The following is a 19,170-nucleotide window of genomic DNA, read 5'->3' as shown; positions in this document are numbered from 1 at the left end:
TCGAGGTCAGTGAGGGGAGGGGTTGGCTGAAGTGGAAGTGGATAAAGCAGCGTCCTCAGGGGATGGAGTGAATTGTTGGCAAGCCCCCACTGATGTGGCAGTTTTTGTCTTGGCTCATGCAATGGGGACTGAACCAGGGCCCTCCAGAGCTAAACACCTGAGCGATTTCAGCTTGAGCTGGAGGAGAGCCGAGGCCGTAGGGGCTGTTACAACCTCATTCTCTGTGGATCGGGCCAAGCAGGGACTGGGACCTGGACACACACTCAGCGGTGGGTTATGCTAGCAAGAGAGGGAAGCTGGCCCTGTTGTTAAGGCCCCAGCCCCAGACTTGGGAGATTTCAGTTCAAGTCCCATCTCTGCTACGTGCTCCACCTGGCCCTGGGCCAGTCACTTCTGTGCGCACCTGTGTGTAAGAATCCTGTCTGGACTGGAAAAGTCTTCGGAGTCAGAGACCCCCTCTCCCTATGTGTACGTGCTGTGCCTAGGGCAGCGATCCCGGGGGCGGGGACCCCCAGGTGCTCCTCTGGTGTCCAGTCAAACCCAAGGCAACCCCAAGGTGGGGTTAGGGAAGCGTCTTCCCCACGGGGGGGGGTGCCTGCTGTGGGGCACGTGCTCAGAAGATTGGCCCTAAATCGGGCTGAGTTAGCGTTCCACCCCCGTGTGGGGTCAGGCCTGTTGGGGTCCACCCCCTATGAGCCTCATCCAACAACCCATTGAAGTGGTAGGTCGGGTGGGTTTGGAGTCAGGCCCTCTATAAGCTAGACGAGTGGGAATGGCCCAGCGGCTCAGCGCACAGGGTTGAGTGGCTGATTGTGATGCAGTGAATGGGCACGGGGGAAATCCCAGCAAATAGCGATTCCCTGGAAACAGGGAACAGGGTGTTTCGGCTGGAGAGAGCAGGGGCACAGCATGGCCGTGCTTCCACTTTGAGAGTCCGTCGGCTGGCTTTTGGCGAGTGTGATGGGGGCTGCATGGATGTGTCTGTTCATACACACTGGGTGTGCATGTGATGGGTCTGTTGTATGCACATGGGTGTGTCTGAGGGGTGGCGGGTGTGGGAGCAGGTGTGTGTGAGGAGTGCATGGTTTGTCGGTGTGTCCATGTGAGTGTCGTGCAAGCGTCTCCAAGTGTCGTTGGGCCTGTGGTGTGTGTGGGGGTGTCTGTGTCTGATATGTCATGTGTGCGCACGTGTGTTACATGCGTCTGCACCTGATGTGTGGCGAATGTGGCTACAGGGTCTGGATGGATGTGAGCAGTATATGGAGGGGCGGGGGTGTTGTCCGGGTAACATGTCCATGTGCAGTGGATAACACACAGATGGCATGTGATGTGACGGGTGTGTGTGCTGTGAGTGTGTGTGTGTGTTACGGGTGGAGTGTCTGTCAGGACGTTTATGGATGTTTGTGTGTCTGCGTGCACACGGGGTGCTTCAGCGTGTGTGTACACTTCGTGTGCGTGCAGCCTGTGTGCGTTCACGAGGAGGTGTGTGGATTGATTGGGAGGGGTGAATGTGTGGATATTAGTGTGTGCGTATGGGTGAGTCATAGGGTGCACTGGGCGAGAAAAACACACTTCCATACAGGAAATGAATCAACACACAGATAAAAGGGCTGCAACTGACCAAAAACCATAAAGCGCAGAACACAAGCCCCTGACAGGAGGACCCCCTGTGCCCTCCCCTGCAGCGAACGAGGCCAGGATCTGATGGAGAGTCCTTGGTGGCAAAGGTTTCTTTGAACTGGGCCACTGTCCCGTCGCCGGACAGCTGGGCCGTGTGCCCGGCCCGCTCAGAAAGGCCCTGTGGTCGGGAGCCCATTTCAATGGTACCTTTGCCGCTGCTCTGCTGAAATGCCCCTCACTTTACGACTCTTTGTGTTGCCAGGATGGCAGATGGTCTTCATGTCTTTATTTATTAGGGGTATAATGGTAGCACCTCGCAGCCCCAGTCATGCCCCGGAACCCCGTGGTGCTAGGCCCTGTACGGACACAGGGCAAAAAGACAGGCTCCACCCCAAGGGCCGTGTGAAGGGGCTTTCCGTGTAAATGAGAACAAGGCTACTGGGCTCTATTCCCAGCTCTGCCATGTGACTTTGGGGAAGTCACTTTTTCGCTCTGTGCCTCGGTTTCCCCTCCCATCCATTGTCAATTCAGCCTGCAAGCTCTTTGGAGCAGGGACTGGCCTCGCTCTGTCCGGTCAGCGCCTGGCACAAGGAGGGGCTGAGCCTGGGGGGAGCTACTGCGGCACCAAATGATCCCACTGCTGAGAAGGGGGCCAGCTGCAGGGGGTGGGTTTTTGCGGGTCGGGCTTTGGCCTGCTAGGAAACGGACTGAGACCCCTTGCCTCATCTCACACAGGCTGCTGAACAGATCCTCAAAGGCCTAACTCCCGGGCTCCCTAAATACCTTGGAGGGACAAAATGCTCATGTCTTTTGGTCCCTACCCACCTGACCCCAACTTGAACTGGTACCCCATATAGCTGATTTTACCCCAGCTGGGGATCTGTGCCAGCCGTCCCTTTGTCCTTCCAGCAGCAGTGCCGATGGCCGTGGCCGAGACAGGGAGAGGCAGGGGAGTGATATACCTGTCCCCACCACCTCGGTTCGCGGGGACTCAAGTGCATGTCCGGGGACCCAGATTTCCTTAATCGGTTGTACCCATTCTAGGCTGGCAGCTGGCGGGCTCAACAGGCAAAGGCCAGTGGGGTGGGGGAAGGAGCTCTTTCAAAAAGAAACACGGTGTTCCTGGCCCTGGGGGGACGGTTTTGTGGTGTCGAGATGTGGTTTGTCTGAAGCAAAGAGCATGAAAGGGCTGAAGGGAGACTGGCCGGCCGGCCGTGCAGCTCGTGGCCTCCCTGCTGGAATTGGGACTGCAAATCACCCTCGTAGTTAGTAAATAACAGATCCTTGACCCCGTCCGTTCCCACGCTTCGCTCACGTACTTCTGGCCTCTGATGGTTCCCATTCGCTCTCCAGCTTGGATCCTTCCCCTTGTCCATTCCCATCGCTGGAGGGAAAGATTTCCCCCAGGCTAAAGAATGAGCAGTGGCAGAGTTGTAGGAATTATCCGGCTGAATCAGACCTAAGGTCTGCCTAGCATCCCGTCTCTGCCAGCAGCTGGCACCAGATGGCTCAGAAGAAGGAGCAGGGTTTCCAGTTCATGGCTAGAGAGGAAGGATGGTTCAGTGGTTAGGGTCCCTGATGAGGCAGGTGGGTCTCAGAGTCAGAGGGGGAACGTCTGCAGGGTGTTTCTAGCCCCATCACACAAGTCCGAGTCAGCTGACCTGGGCGCTGAGACTCACTGCTGCATGATTTCATCCCGTAACAAGCAGCGCACGGGGACGCTCTCATCCCAAGAACCGCTGCAAACCCTCTTAGGCCAGCTTAGCGATGAACAGGGCCAGGGACACCTTGATTCTTTTTGAAAGAGCTCCTTCCCCCACCCCACTGGCCATCACCTGTTGAGCCCGCCAGCTGCCAGCCTAGAATGGGTACAACCGATTAAGGGAATCTACGGCCTAGCAGCCAGATTTAACCAGAGCTGTGCTTTGAACCAAGTATCCTGGGGGTTCTGGAGTCAGTTAGAGCTATTGCAGGTACCGGAAAGGAGACGTGCTTCCTATGCTCTTTGGGTAGAGAGAGCGGAGCGCGTCTCAGGTGGACATCAGACCATGCAGCGTGCAAAGGAATACAAGGCAACAGCTGAGAAGAGTGGGGTTTGGTCGCGGGGAAAGTAAGATCTCATCATGCAAAGTGCTGAGGGCCCTCAACCCCTATTGACTTCAGTAGGACTGGGCCCTGGCAGTGGAATCTAATCATATCTATCTATCTATCTATCCATCCCCATCCAACCCATCATCTATCTATCTATCTATCTATCTATCTATCTATCTATCTATCTATCCCTGCATACCCCCCTCTATCTTTCTATCCCCATCCCCATCCCTATCTCTCTATCTATGGTGTTATAGTGACCTTGGCTATGGGAATTGCTCGTCCCACCCACGCCAGCTCTGCTGAGATCCACATAATTAGCATCGTGATCCCGAACGATTTCCCATCCCTTGCAAAGAACTGCCAAAGAAATGAACAAGCTAACAAACGCCAGTCTTCCTCCCAGATCTTGGCTCCAACCCGACGTGCCGGCCGGGGGAATCTGAGTCTGACGTTACTCACTCTCCCCAAGGATGTTTCCGCTCATGCTTGGCGACCTATCTTTTTAAGTAGGCTCTTGGTTATTTCTGATGACTTTTTTTTTTCAAAGCTGGGGACTGGGGTCCATGGAGTTGCAGAGACTTTCCCGGGGTCCTACAGTAATGCCGTTCAAATGCAGCAACCCCCTAGATCCCAGTGGATCCTTTGCTGGAATCACCGGATCCCACTGGATTGTACCGAAATCCATGTAGTAACCAGGGTTCCTTTGGAGTGAATTAAGCTCTTCGGTGGCAGGGACTGTCATTGTTCTGTGCTTGTGCAGCCCCGAGCACCAAGGGGTCCTGGTCCAAGGGGTGCCGGGAGCTCCTCTAGCAGGGGAAGTGTTGTGTGCTACTGTAATATAGACAATAGATGGGGATGATGAAGAGTTTCTAACAGGCCTGAGGGAATTATCCCCCACTGAAATCCAGCTGGGGCAGTGAGTCCAGCGGTCACTGACACCTGCTGTCAGGCCCCTTTACGCCACCAGAGTGCTATAAAGGGGCCTTAGTGTCAACGAGAATCAGGCCCTTAGAAGAGAGTTTTCCAATCAGCTCAAAAGAGAAGTAGCGTCCGGCTGCCAGTGAATGGGATCTGGGCCTGGCACACCCTCTGGGCCCTTTGGAAATACCAGCCATAGATAAGGTATGCAGCTGTGGGGAGGTCTCTAGTGGGGGAGCGCGGGATTGAGGGGAACTTGGGGGGTCTCTACGGGGGGTACCCCAGGGATTGGTGGGAAGCTGGGGGATGTCTCTGAGGGCTCCCGGGGATTGGTGGGAGCTGGGGGGATTGAGGGCAGCTGGGGGTCTCTAGTTGGGGAAGCGTCGGGCTCCTTTGAGGACAGGTCTGATTGAAAAGGCTGATCGCCCGGAAGAAGAAATACAGACCTTTGGAGGAGGAGCTGCAAACAGCACGCAGGACAGGTGGACGGTACCAAGGGGATCTGCAAACATGGCCAGGAAATGACTAAATGAGATTCAGTTGAGGCCTGGGGTGACACAGCTAATCCAGCGTGGGGAAAACCGACTTTGAGGGCCAGATCCTCGCTTGGCCAATGTCAATCAGTGCAGCTGCACTGAAGGCAATGGAGATGTGCCAGTTTACACCAGACCCCGCTCGCACACTTCCTTCCCAGGATTCGAGCCAGGCTGCCGGGTGGATTGTCACCCCGCTGGGCCTGAGTCACTATGTTGCCACTGACCGGCTGTAACCTCTCGGGCCCCCAGTGAGTGAGAATGTTCTTGGGGCTGCCGGGAAACCCCGAGTAACCTTAGGACAAACTGGCCCCCGGGGGCTGACACGTCAGCTGGTTTGACACCACATTCCCGCGATCGGCGACTCAAGGGGACACGATTTCAGCGTCAAAGCTGGGTGCTTCAGAGTCCCTCTCGGGCATGAATCCCAGAACCCTCTGGGCCTGATTCTCAGTGACGTTAAGGGCCCTCTAGGCCACCCTGGTAGTGTGTAGGGGCCTTAAAGTGGGTGGAAACAGCCACCTAACAATCCCACCCCCATGCAGGGACCTGGGGTCAGCATGCAGCTGGCTTAAGAGCCCTGAGCCCCGCCTAGGGTGACCAGGCAGCAAGTGTGAAAAATCAGGCCGGGGGTGGGGGGTAATAGGAGCCTATATAAGAAAAAGACCCAAAAATCAGGACTGTCCCCATAAAATCGGGACATCTGGTCACCTTAGCCCCACCCTGCTCCCAGCCACCAGGGCAGGGGAAAGTTCAGGCCCGAGGCTGGAGGAGCACACCACGCTGCAGCCACTTAGTGCATCCCAGAATGTAAGTTAGAGCAGCCCTGAGGCTGCTCTAACTGACTTTGGGGCCCGCCTGGCCCCAGAATACAGGGATCCCAATGGTGCCTTAAAGCAATACCCCATCCCAAGTGCAGGGAGGCAGTAACTGGGAATCAGGCAGTTGGCGAATCTCAGCAAGGGGGGATCAGCTCCTTTTCCTCCCTGACCCCCTTAGCACCTCCAGGATGGGGAAAGCCAGGGCACTAGGGCTGGTCTGTGTGTGTCTGTCTGAGTGTGTGTGTGTGTGTGTGTGTGTGCGCAAGGGCACCACTTTCCCACACTACCTCCAGCTGGTAACAGGGAAGCTCCAGGGGTCACTTCCTGTTTCCAGCTGGTTTAAATAAAACCCCACAGCAATGTGGAGGCCTCGCCGAGCCGAGATTAATGGGGAGGCTCGTTCTGTTCAGCTATACTGCCTGATGCAGTCCAGATGCATGCTTTGCGCGGCACGCTCCTGCCCTTAAAGGGCCAGCGAGCCATTCTGCTGCTGGGCCTCAGACCGCTCCCTCCGCATGCCGGGTGACCGGGGACCAGCATCCACGTGTGTCACCGGGCCTTCAGAATGCTTGGGGTGCCCCACCGGAGCCTTGATCAGCCGCACCCTGCCTTCTGTCGCACTGGCTTAGAGCCCGCTGGTCCACCTGGTACCTGCCACAGCAGATCAGTGCTCTGGCTGGAGGGCACAGTAGTCCCGCTTGCCGCCCCAGATTAGACCCCTGTGCTCAGCCCCACCCTGTGCCACGGTGGATCAAGACGGTGTAACTGGCTCGAGGAGCCATAGAAATAAATGCTGCCATAAGAACAGTGCCCGGCTGCCACTGCGAGGCATTCAGAGTAAACTACCTCGGCAGAATGGCAGAGGGTGGATATGGTTGATGGAGGGATAGGTGGATGGATAGATACTGCGGATGGAAGAGGTGAGTATATGGACAGGTAGCTACATGGATAAACACGTGCTGGAAATGGAAGGCTAGATAGATTAGATACATGATAGAAGGTACATGGGGGATGAATAGATTGATAGAGGAGGCGTATGGGGCTAGATAGGTAGGTAGATAGATGTGTACGTATGGGGCTAGGTAGGTAGATAGAAGTGTAAGTATGGGGATAGGTAGAAAATTGTTTCCATCGGTGCATTTTTGGGCAGATGAGAGCGGAAAGGACAGGACCTGACCTACACAAGCACATAGTAACTCCAGAAATGTCCTTTATTCTGTTCATTATCAGCAGGTCTTGCAGACAACACAGGTGGGGGTAGACCAGGGAGCAGTGGGAGAGAGGTCCAGGGGAGATATATAAGACCTAGACTAATTAAAGGTGTGGTTCCCTGTAGACTTGGGAAGGTTACTACAGGTTGATTGGAGCACCTGTAGTCAATTAAGTCCCTGTCAGGAACCTAATAAACCCCCCCCTGCTTCAGGCAGACCGTGGGTGTGGGTGTGGGTGTGGGTGTGGGTGTGTGTTTTAGTTGGAATTGAAAGACTAGAGAACTGAAGGAAGGGAGACTCCCTCCCCCAGCCTCAAGGACTGAGGGTAACCCTACTCAAGGGGTAAGAAACCTGCAGGGGTTGGGAGGTGCTGGGGCTCAGAGTGAGGAGCAAACCCAGACCCCTTCCCCCGCTTCTCTCCTTTACCACCTGCAGTGGGCTGGTTCCCAGTCTTTGCTCTGTTCCAGAAGGCTGGGGCCTTTCCATTAACAGCCATTACGCTCCCACTTTGGCCCCATCCCCTAGCTGGCTGAAGGAATAGCCGATCATATGCTAATTGCACCGGGGACTCCGTCTCTCGGGCGGAGGAGCTGTGGGCCAGTTGGTTTCCTAACCTGAAGCTGTCAGTTGAGTAAAATGGCATCCGTGGGGCAAAGCAAGGGGAATGCCCCCGTCAGAGCTTTGCACATGGCAAGCGGACAATAAGGGCCTGGAGAGGATTTGAATCTCTGCTGTGAGCCGTGCTGGCCTTGTGTCCCCTCTCAAGTTAACCCGCTCAGCCCTGGCGGATGGCGGGGTGTCTAAGGAGACCCCTGGGTAGTACAGGAAGTGGGGCTCTTCCTCCATAGTTGAAACTGACCCTGAGTTTTGGATAGTGGCTGGGGTGCGGTTTTGGGGATGAGATGTAGAACCGTAGAGAATCCCAATTCTCTCTTTATAAGCGGGGGTGGCAGACCTGATGTCCTGGCTAAATTCCAGTTGCCGTTGCACTTTCAGTTAGATCCCGGGTTCTTCTTCGCTTCCTGCCCTACATTGTTGTGCAGCGTTGCTGTGCGCTGTTAAGCAGCAGGTGTGTTCCACCCCAGTGGTGGCTGCATTTCAGTGCCGGGTGAGTGATTCCGTCCAGCGTCAGCAATAAACAGCGGCCACGTTCCGTACTTTGGTGCTGGGTGGTCGCTGTAGGGATATCGACAGCAAAATCCTTCAGGATGTAGGGTGCCAGGCGTGATGTATCCACAGGGAGTCTGTTGCATTGATCGGGAAGGGAGGGGTACCGACCAGCCGGCAGCGTGGTTGGAGCTGGTACTGCCAGTACTATTGCGCAAGCCTCTTCTCTCTGCTGAATTAAAACATTCCATCCATGCCAAGAAAGGGCGGGGGGAAGGAGTTTTAAACTGCACGAATCTGGTTGTGATTATTAAGCCACCAAGGGCGCTGCGGCCCTAGCTGCTGCATGCTCACCAGTCCAGCCCAACCCCTGGGAAGCCAGCAGTGGGTTCTGATCCAAGCCATCCTGTCAGCAATCCAGCCCGAGGGGTCAGCGCTCAGACGGGGGTGGTTCATCCCCACTGCTGGGGCTGCCGCTCCCCCTTCCCCCACCTGCCTCGCCGTGTCCAGGAGGGAGGGAACTGGCTCGTTCCAAGCTGTTGTTCTTATGGAGGGGTCCCACGACAGGGGTGGTCTGCGGAGATGGCGGGGGGGGGATCGTGAGTCATGTGCAGAGGGGAGCAAGCAGGAAGCAGCATCCTCTGGCCCCAATCAATTGCAGGTGCCTCCGGGGGCTGCGTCTTCAGTGGTTGGGAACGTTTTAAAGGCACCAAGCGATGACTAGCTCTGCAAGTAGACCTATGGAAGGCAGCACAGCCTAGTGGCTAGGCTATTCTGCTGGCCACTGGGAGACCTGGGTTCTATTCCTCGCTCTGTCACTGACCTGCTGGGTGACCTTGGGCAAATGATGTCATCGCTCTGTGCCTCAGTTTCCCTCCCCCACCCTTTATCTGTCTGGTGTCTCGTGCAAGCCCTTTGGGGCAGGTACAGTGTCTGTGCAGCGCCTGGCACAAGGGGGCCTTGATTTCAAGGTGCTGCTGTAATGCAGATAGTAATGAGGGGCCTATGGCTGGAGGAATCTGGTCTGGTGGATTTCCTTTGTCATGCTTACCTATTGCCTGACCCAGAACCCCTGGATCCAAACACCCATCACACTCCGAGAGAGCTCGGGTCTGGATCCGCTCCCGTCCCCTCCAAATACCAGGAGCATTCGCAATCTGGATCTGAATTTTGTCGCTGGCCCCTGCTATCTCCAGTCAAAGCCACAGATTCAGCCCTACCCCCACCTAGCTTTGAGGCAGTTTGCATCCAGACCCCTCCCCACACCATCTAGACCCCTCTTCATTTTGGGGGTGTCTGAAAGCTGAACGCAGGCTGGATCTCAGTTCTGCAGCTGTCTCCAATCAGAGCTCTGGATCCAATCCCCTCAAACGCCGGACCAAGAGCATTTTGCTGCTCGGGGCCCATCAGGTCTCCTCGATCCCAGGGGTAAAAATGAAACACACTGGAGCTGTCCCACTTTTCCTGTCTCATCCTCCTCTCCCCTAACCCCAAACAGGACAGATTCCCCCCCTGCTCCCCACTCCCTTCCACCCCCACCCTCCAGGGGATGATCTAGGGACAAAATCTGAACACCCCTGTTGCCGAGTGAGTGGGGGGCAGGATGGGGGAGGCAGGTTGGCGCTGGCGGTTCCCAGGGGCAGGATCCCGCCCTGACTCCCTGCGTCATCCGGGAACGGTTCAGGCAAGCCAGCGGCTCCGGCCTGGGCCGGGGGTCGTGGCAGAGCACAGAGATTGGACCAGGGGGTCGGGACGGACGAACGAGGAGGGCGCAGAGGAAGCGCTGCTGGAGGTCCCTGTGCAGGACGGGGCCCTGGTGGGGCAGTGGAAGGAGGAGAGAGGCCAGGAGGCCCCCAAAAGCGCCTGCCCCAGCCAAGTGCCGAACCCTCAGGGCGGCTGAGCTCCCTGCTCCGGCCAAAGGGAAGGGCTGGGAGGCCCTGGTCCAGGAGCCAGGGTTGCGGGTGGGCAGGGAGGCCGTGTGCCCACGGTGGACCCCGCTCCCAGTCTTCTAACCCACCCTCCCCTTTGGGGGAGGGGGTGTGTGGGGCTCCTGTCAGTGGGGCAGTCCTATCCCCTCCCATCGTGCGGCAGGAAATGCAGAGCGTGGTCTTTCTGCCTTCCCCCGCTACAAGGGGAGGAGGAGATGCGGGGGCTTTTCTTTAAAGGGAAACTCGCAGCTCGTTAGAGCGCCTGGGATCCACCATCGTTAATGGACTGTGATTTTGTGGGTATGTTGAGCGGAGGAGCAGGGCCCCTCCGTGAGGACGCTGTCCCCGCACCTAGGCCTGGCTGTGCACCCGGGTTCTCCCAGCCGAGTCGACGGGGGACAGCCCCCTGGTGTGGGGGCAGCTGTGCTGGTAGAAAGATGTTTATACTGGGATAGTAATTCCTGCACAGGAAAGGGAGTCCGCTATGCTCAGCTAGCTATGCTGGTCTAAGGCTGCTTTATACTGGTTTAACTGCGTCCACACTAGAGGTTGTGCTGGTCTACATCGGGAAGCGTAGGAAAGGTTGTCAGCTGCCAGCTCACCAGCAGGAGGAGCGCTGTCTGACTCGGAGTCATCGTCGGTCCCAATACCAGTCACTAAAAGGCATCCCCACCTGAGGGCTGCCTACGTGCAATGAGTTTGGAGGGCCTCAGCCCGATTCCTAGCAGATAGGTGCCCACCGCACAAAACCATTATCGTGGCAGGCACCGACTGGGCATTGTTACGCACAAAGGGACACAATGTCTGCGGCACATAGCCCTGTCTACTGAGCTCAGCGTGCCAGTATGAGGCCACTTGGGTACAGTAAGAAACCAGAGAGAGGTGGGAACAGACCCAGGGTTTGTCGGAGGAGCTTCTGTGCCCCCCCCCCCTTCATCACCGTATTATCTGGGCACCTTGGACCCTTTAATTTATCCTCACAATACCTCTGGGAGGCAGGGCAGTACTGTTAGCCCCATTGTCCTGATGGGGAAACTGAGGCACAGAGTGGCTAAGTAACTCACCCAAGGTCACACGGGGAGTCTGTATCAGTGTAGGGAATTGAACCCATGGCTCCTAAATCCTAGGATGGCTCCCTAACCACTGCTCTTAGCCATCTAGTCCAGGATTCTGTCTCTGATGCTGGCCAGCACCAGCTGCTTCAGAGGAAACCTTGCAGGAGGCAGCTATGGAAGAACTTACTTCCTGACCCTTATCAGGGAGACGTCGGCTCAGGCCCTGAAGCAGGAGGGTTTATAGAGCCCTTCCCGTCTAACTCGGCCTCAGTTAGCGAAGTAACCTTTCCAAGCTCGATCTGAGGTCTTTCTTCTCCGAGCCATCTTTTCCTCCGGCCAGGCAAGACCAGCTCCGAGAGGAAGGGGCTGAGTGTCGATCGGACCTTGCGACTTAAAATCTGAGCTCAGCCTGTTGGAGCCAGATGGCTTCTTGATTTAAAATCTAAGCAAATCATTTTCTAATTATAGATTCCAGCCAGGGGCGGGTCTGCCCCTGGGGGCTCCGGATGGGCCCGGAGTTGTGTGGTGTTTGCGTGGCGCAGCCAAACGCTCGTCAGGGGATTTGGGAGCCCGCCCCCACTCCAGCTTTCTTTCTTTTTTTTTTTCTTTTTAGAAAGCTTATGTGATTTATTCTAGTCTCTCGCCCTCCAGCCGGCCAAAGAATATCTCAGCCTATGCAGGAGCATCGCCCTGCCTTACGCAATCTGAGACAGCCTTGCTATGGAGAGGCAGCCGTCCTGGTGGTGGAAGGAAGGCACCAGGAGACCAAACATCTGGGTTCTCCCGCATCACCAGCTCACTTGTAAAAATATGGATAATGACATCTAGTGTGGCTCAATTGAACTCCTAGTGTGAACAGGGCTGATGATTATTCTAAGATTATATATATTATAATGCATGATTCTTTCGCTCTCTTGGAACCTTATGAATCTGTCTCTCCTGCTGCAGCAAACTCATTTTCCCTTGCCTTTGAACCTGGGAGTCTCAGCCCAGCACCCAACTCTCCCCCTGACCCCACTGCCCCAAAGCCTGGAGCTGGATTTCCGCAGCGTGTCACCCGCCATCGGGACCGCTTGGCTAGGCCAAGCATTACCACCATTGTGCAGGTGGGGGAAACTGAGGCACAGAGGAGGGACGTGACTTGCTGGGGTGATGGAGCCAGGAATAGAACCCAGGAGTCCTGACTCCACAGATCACCACATGCCCCGCGGGGGTCTCTGCTTCGCTGCAGAGCCGGTGCTTTGAATGTTCTGCGCCCAGCTCCTACAAGGCTTCGTGTGACCTGCCACTGTTCCAAGTCCAGCCGGATGCACCGGCGTATATAACAAATCCAGGCCCAGCGCAGCTGTGAGGTAGCCTCACAATTGCGCGAGGGGCATGAGGCCAAGTGGGGCCAAAACGCAGACTGTCCCGCTGAGCTGCGTGTCTTACCCTCCTGTGCTGGGAGGTGGGAGCGGTTCTGCAGTCGCGCTTGGAGGTTTCCGTCAGAAATCGGGACTAGAGCGAGGCAAAATGTTCCAACTGCAACCTCTTTTCCCGCGGAAAGCTCAGATTTGTCGACGCCAAAACATTCTGTGACTTCGCGTCTGTTTCATCGAATCCTTTCGTCAGGGAAAAGAAGAGCCGTTCTGGAAAAATCCAAACCTTTCGTTCTGAATATTTGTGCAAGGCAACATTCTGGGGGTTTTTTCGGTTCAAAGCAGCTTGTCATTTAGCAAATGCCTTTCATTTTATTTTTTAAAAAATGAAGGGAAAAAACCAGGAGAAAATGCTCCGAATCGAAACAAAACTTTTTGTGAAAGCGGCGACGAGTCTTGTGGCCCCTTATAGACTCACAGACGTATTGGAGCGTGAGCTTTTGTCCAACGAAGTGGGTATTCACTCATGAAAGCTCACACTCCAGTACATCTGTGAGTCTATAAGGGGCCACAGGACTCTTCGCCGCTTTCACAGATCCAGACTAACATGGCGACCCCCCCGATCCAAAACTTTTTGTGTGACCCAAAGTGAATTTTATTTTCCCCCTGGCTTCTTGATTCGCTGAAAATGCCAAACCAATTTCGGCTCCGCCTGAAACAAATTTTTAAAAAACTTGTTCGGACTAGCCAGTGAGCCAAAAGCTCCAGGACTTGCCCAGCTTTAACCAGGACCCCGCTACACCTGGCTGCTGCACGTGCATAGAATGAAACAGCGCCTGCCCCAAAGAGTTTGGCGTCTACATACCAGGCGGTATCTATAAAGCAGCTTGAGCAGTAATTTCAGCTCAGGTAGCTGTACGCCTGCTAGCTTTGATCGATCTCGCTTGCTAAAAATAGACCCACCCGAGGCACATACTTGGGTGGCCAGCCCGCACTGCCAAGCCCACAGGGCTGTGTTTCATAAGCTAGTGCGGACAGAGCCAGCGCACGCACGTCTGCCCAAGTGCACCTGCAGCTGCCGTGTAGACAGACCCTAAGACAAGAGGCAACGAGCGGCGTCCGACTGAGCAGGGTGGGACGTAACAGCGAGCTCAGGCCCGACGACACGGACCGAGCAGGCCTGCTTTCTTTCCAGGCAGGACGTGGTGTTCTTAAAAGTCTCGGGCTGACGCGGCGCTTTGCTGTCCGCCCATGTGGAGGTGCCATCGGCCGGGGCGGGAGGAAAGCATCCTTGACACAACCTGCTTCCTGTTTTCACACCGCGCTTCCTGCTCCGACCTCCCAGCTGCCTGGCGGGGAAGGGGCTGGCGTCGCACATGAAAAGCCAGCTAAGAAAAGCGCCCGTGATGCTGGGGAGGTGGGCTGGGCCTTGCACTTTCATCAGCCCCGGCGGCTTTCCCCTCCTGGTTTGGGGATTGTTAGTCTGGCTAGAATGGAAGGATGGGGCTTAGAGACCAGGGGATGCGAGGATTGTAAGAACCTATCTGGTGTGAACGCAATGCATTGGAACAAGGATGGCCCAATGAGCAGGGGACTGCAGCGGGGCTGAGGTTCTGGGAGCTGTTCCCAGATCAGCCATGGATTCCCTGGGTGAGATCTTGGACCAGTAACTTAGGGCAGATGTGTCAAGGTTGGTAGGTGTCCAACATCCCATTGCAGCAAGGAGGGAGGGGTCAGTACGTACTCTGGAGGGTCTGGTGTGATGGGGACCATGCGTGCAGGTCGGTTAAATATTCGGCGACGCTCGGATTTGATTTTTACCCTCAGCACAGACACGGGCTGACCACAAAGGTCACATCCAGATCTGAACTCCTCAAAGCTGGAGGAGGGGGTGGGTGGCATTGTATGTCAATATGCGCACTCCAATTGATGTAGTTAACGAGGTTCTAACTAGTGGCCAGCCCCGTTAACTTCAATGGCCTGCTACTGACTCACCATGGGGGGATTTACCCCTTTAACCCAAGTGGTAGGAGCTTGTGCTTTTGGAGCCTTAGCTCTGAGTTCGATCCTTGCTATCGGCCGGGCTGTCCAGGTGGACTTGGTTACAGCTTGTTCTGTTTGGACCGGCAACGTTGGTTTGGGTCCTTCTCTGGCTCGGTTTCAGGCCTGAATAAAACAAGATGTGCCCCCTTTCCAGGGGTGCAGAGCATCCTTGCATGATTCCCAAAGCTTCTGGCAACATCAGCAGGGCTAACACAGAGTGGATAACAACCTACTACTGCTACCAGCTAACAAAGTTTGTCCTTTAGCTCAAGGAGCAGAGCTTTGTGCTTTGGCCTCACTACAAATCCCATAGCGTGGGCAGCCACCTCTGTGACCCTCTTGATGCTTAGCAGCTACGAGATGCTGGCTGCGGCAACAACCTGCACCTGCTTGTAAACCGCAAAGCTGTGGGACTCGGGCCGTGTGGCCGACTGACCCCATCCATGCTACAGCTTGATCCGCACTGGCCGCAGCACCGGCCAGCCCTGTGCATCCTTCCTTCCTCGCTGTCAACTCCCCTTTGTTTCTCTCTCCTCCCACCAGGATGAAGCTGCACGCGGTCCTTCTGCTGGGGCTGCAGATGCACCTGGCGACCCCTCTCAACCCCAGCGACCCCAATGTTTGCAGCTATTGGGAAAGGTAAGGAGTGGGGGAGCCAGGGCGGGGAGCCCCGGGGTGAAATGGGTGTGTGGTTCTGGGCCTTCCGCTCTGCCCCCCTGAGACCTCTTGGTGGGGGTTCATCGCTGATCCTTGCAATGGAGCCTTTCTTCCTCGCTTGCTTTCTCTGTTGCTTTCCCTTGCTCGCCCTTTTTCTTTTCATCTCTATCTTTCTCTCGTCCTTTTTCTTCTTCTTATGTATTATTTGTATTGTGGTCGCACTTGGGAGCCCCAGTCGGGGATCGGGATTCCCCCTCCCCCCCGGTGCTAGGCGCTGTATAGACACAGAACAAAAAGACTCTCCCTCTCTCAAGGAGCATAATAGAAGACATGAGACAGAGACAGTCAGATAGGGAGTACAAGGAACCAGTTAACATGTTAACCCCTTTTGCTTGTGATCCCGTCAGCTTTGGTTACAGCTGTGAGGGTGTCTGGTCACCGGACCCTGTTCAGGGCTGGGTCCGTGTCTGTAAAGAACTCTGTAGCGACAATGCATGGTAATATCTGGAACACGGCAGGGTTGGCCTGACCGGCATTTACACTGTCGGTCCCAGAGCTGTGGTTATTAACCTGTCTCTGTATCTACTTGGAAAATAGCCCTTTGCCAGGGCCTGAGAAGCTCCAGGCTGTAATGATCCCTTCGTGCCTCTCGAGGTGCTGATACCAGTGTTGCCAACCCCCAATCATTAGTCAGGAACTCCCCCCCCCCCCCCCCCGCAAATCATGAGTGGTGTAAATATCGTGAGATTTTTTAAAATAATAATTTGTCTCCTGGTGTCTCAGCCTTTAGGGATCGCAATTTCAAGCTTTGTTCCACAACCATGATGGCTAGAAATAGCCTTTTTAAAAAAATAAATAAATAAAAATTAAAGCTGTGTTTCCCCCATAATCTGTGACTCCGGGAGCTGGGGCTTGATGAAAAGCACCAGGAGTTGGCAGACCTTGCTTCATTCCAGTCTGTCCGCAGGAAGAGGGCAGGTACCTTGTGCCTCCACTCCAAAGGCACCGGCTGCTGCCATGAGGATGCTGGGAGAGGGACTGGACCCCAGGTGTCCTGCATGGGAGATGCAGAGCCCCTGTCACTGAGCTACGGCCCTGCCACAATGGGGAGAGTTGAATCAGCCATTTCCCTTGGCTGTCCTTGGGCTGCCACCGAAGTGGCTCTGTTTTTCCCCCGGCAGCTTCACCACGGCGACGAAGGAGTCCTACGCTCACCCCTATGCTCAGGCCTCCAAGGACTCGTGTGATGGAACCTGGAGTTTCCTCAAGCCGTGCACCCAGCACAAGTAAGGAGTGCCCCTCTGCCTAGGGGACTTGGCAAACGCCCTCTGAGCCATCACTCGCTGTCCCCAAGAGTTCTCTGGGAATCCCGCAGGCTTACCCCAGCACAGCCCCCCAACAGCAGGGTCCCACAAGCTGACCCCATTCCTAACAAGCACCGGTGAGCTCCACTGTTTTGACCCTGCTACTAACAAGCAGCAGTGAGTTCCAGAGGTTAAGGTTAGTCTGTTCTGATTTCGGTGAGCTCACCTGGAACCAGTCTGAAGCAGGGAGTCTCACAGTTTAACTCCAATATTATCTTGTTGTTGTTAGCTCTGCTGGTTAGGAACATGTGGCAGTGAGTTCCAAAGATTATCACCAGTATTGGATACCAATGAACCCCTATTCTACCCTGGTAGCTGGGTAACACAAACTCTGTCCATATCAGTCAGTGTCATATATAGCACGGTGGCAGTAACTCTGACATGACCTCACCGCAGTAAGTTCTCTGGATGAGCCCTAGCACACTCCTGGAGCGGTGAGTTCCCCAGGTGTGGTTTGTTCTCTATAAATGTTCTGCATGTGGGGGGGTCACTCTGCTTTTTGCTCTGTGTTGCACAGGATTGTGTACAAGACAGCGTACCGGCAGGCAGTGAAAATTGACTACCGGAAGAGGTACCGCTGTTGCCAGGGCTACTACGAGAGCGCAGATGTTTGTGTCCGTAAGTCTGTCCCTGACAGTCACTAATGGGCCCCGGGGGCGGAATGTGTTGCATTTGCGTCCCTCAGTCCAGTGCGAGACGATGTTCCTGCAGAAATCGAAGGGGTCTGGTGGGGTTATTCTGCCTGGTGGCCCGTGGTCAGACCAGGGCGCAGGCCTCCTGGGTTTTATTTCCAGCTCTGCGACTGATTTGCTGTGTGATCCTGGGTGATGTTCCCTGCCCCCCAGCTCTGTGCCTCAGTTTCCCCATCTCTAAAAAGGGGGGTCATGGTTCATTTTCCTATCTGCTTAGCCCAGTTTCTCATAGCCCCCTCGCTCCCCACTGTGTGCCCTGAAACACATCCCAGCTCCTCTGTGCTCTGAGAAATCACACCTCTGTAATGGATTCGAGAGCCTCAGAAGCCCCCGGCTCATCCAGCGAGCGTGGCCGCTGCCAGGACCCACCCCAGAGGGGACGCACATTCTTTACAGCTCGTTGCTGTTTGCCCTGTCTTGCACTCTTTGATCCTCCCCCATCCTTCCGGCCCTCTCAGATTTCTCTCCAGGCCGCTGGGGTTTCTAGCCCCTCATTGCAGGAGAGCTGGCAACTAAGCCTGCACGACACATGGCTCCAGGCCACCTGGCTACCATGGGACCCTTCTTGGCCACTTCCAGCTGGCTCCGTGCTGGGAAGCCAGCGTGCTCTGGGGCTGATTGAGGCTAGGCTGCCTGTCCTCTGGCAACTTTCCCTTGATCCCCGCAGACGGCCCCCTCATCCCACCCCCTCACCCCAGCAGACTCAGACCAGACCGTAAGTCGCTGCTGTGTTTCATGGTCTTTGCATCCCTTCAGCCAAGCCGGGGGCGGGAGGTAATTAACTCTGGGAGGAAGCAGTGGAAGGCTCCTCTATGGACTGGTCACTAGAGGGGGCGCCCACACTTTCCTGCAGTGGGTTGCGCTGTGATTCAACTCACTGGTGTGGTCCCCTGCTCCAGGTCAGGGATTAGGGAGACTCAGGTGAGTGATCCCTGGTGCTGAGTGGCTATTAAACAGCTTCCGGGCTATCTCCCACCCAGGGGGTTGCATCTCAGTGCCGGGGGGAGTGATAGCTGTGCAGTATTGCCGAGCACCCTGCAGGGGGCTGCATTACCTGAGTGATCTCTGGGCAACGTTGCTGAGTGCTGTTTTTCAGCTGCCATATTCCACCCCAGAGGTGGCTGCATTTCAGTGCTGGGTGATACCAGTCTGTAGCATTTGGGGGTGAAATGCCAGGTTAGACATTGTTAAAACAAGATCTTGGAGCAGCCCGATTGAATCCTTCTGCCTGGTGCCCTCCCTGCAGCCAGTTGTACCAAGGAGTGCGTCCACGGGAGGTGCGTGGCTCCCGACCAGTGCCAGTGCGAACAGGGATGGAGGGGCACAGACTGCTCCAGCGGTGAGTACTACAGGCCCGGGCCCTCCACGGCGGTCTGGGTTTGGCGCACCGGAGCCATTGCCTTATGGCCGAAGGGGGTGGCTCTGCCCCCAGGAGCCTGGCCGGTGATTTGAGGGTGGGGGAGTTGTCACTTGCAGACACCATTAGCGAGTGTGAGCTGGCCGGCCAGAGGCAGCAGGCGCTGGGGTGACCGCTAGTCGATGTGGGGTTCTGGGGGTGGGCCCTGGCTTTGGACTGACAATGCGGAAAGTGGCAGAGGAGAGCTATGGTGAGAGGGAGAGGGGCAGAGAGGTGGGGGGCGGTATGGGGTGAGCAATTGGGGTGTTATGGAATGAGGGAGGAGGGGTTATGGGGGAGAGGCTGAGGGAGGAAAGGCTACGGAGGGAGGGGGAGGGGATCAGGGGGTTTTGAGGGGGGAGATGGTGGGTGG

The 19,170-nt window shown here is 55.8% G+C and overlaps 1 protein-coding gene across 3 annotated transcripts in view; it reads left to right on the top strand.

Annotated features, from left to right (window-relative positions):
• Positions 1-19,170, top strand: part of PEAR1 (platelet endothelial aggregation receptor 1) — a 57,153-nt gene that overhangs the window by 19,061 nt on the left and 18,922 nt on the right. For all 3 annotated transcript variants that reach the window (XM_043535368.1, XM_043535367.1, XM_037883221.2), the window contains exons 2-5: positions 15,232-15,327; positions 16,527-16,631; positions 17,227-17,327; positions 18,648-18,740. In XM_043535368.1, the coding sequence (XP_043391303.1) occupies positions 15,233-15,327; positions 16,527-16,631; positions 17,227-17,327; positions 18,648-18,740 (394 nt within the window). In that variant the 5' untranslated portion in view covers position 15,232. The remainder of the gene's footprint in view (positions 1-15,231; positions 15,328-16,526; positions 16,632-17,226; positions 17,328-18,647; positions 18,741-19,170) is intronic.

Source organism: Chelonia mydas, chromosome 24 (assembly GCF_015237465.2).
Source record: "Chelonia mydas isolate rCheMyd1 chromosome 24, rCheMyd1.pri.v2, whole genome shotgun sequence".
Taxonomy (NCBI): domain Eukaryota; kingdom Metazoa; phylum Chordata; order Testudines; family Cheloniidae; genus Chelonia; species Chelonia mydas.
The sequence above is the reverse complement of the archived record's forward strand: the minus strand, read 5'-3'. Positions and strand labels throughout refer to the sequence as shown.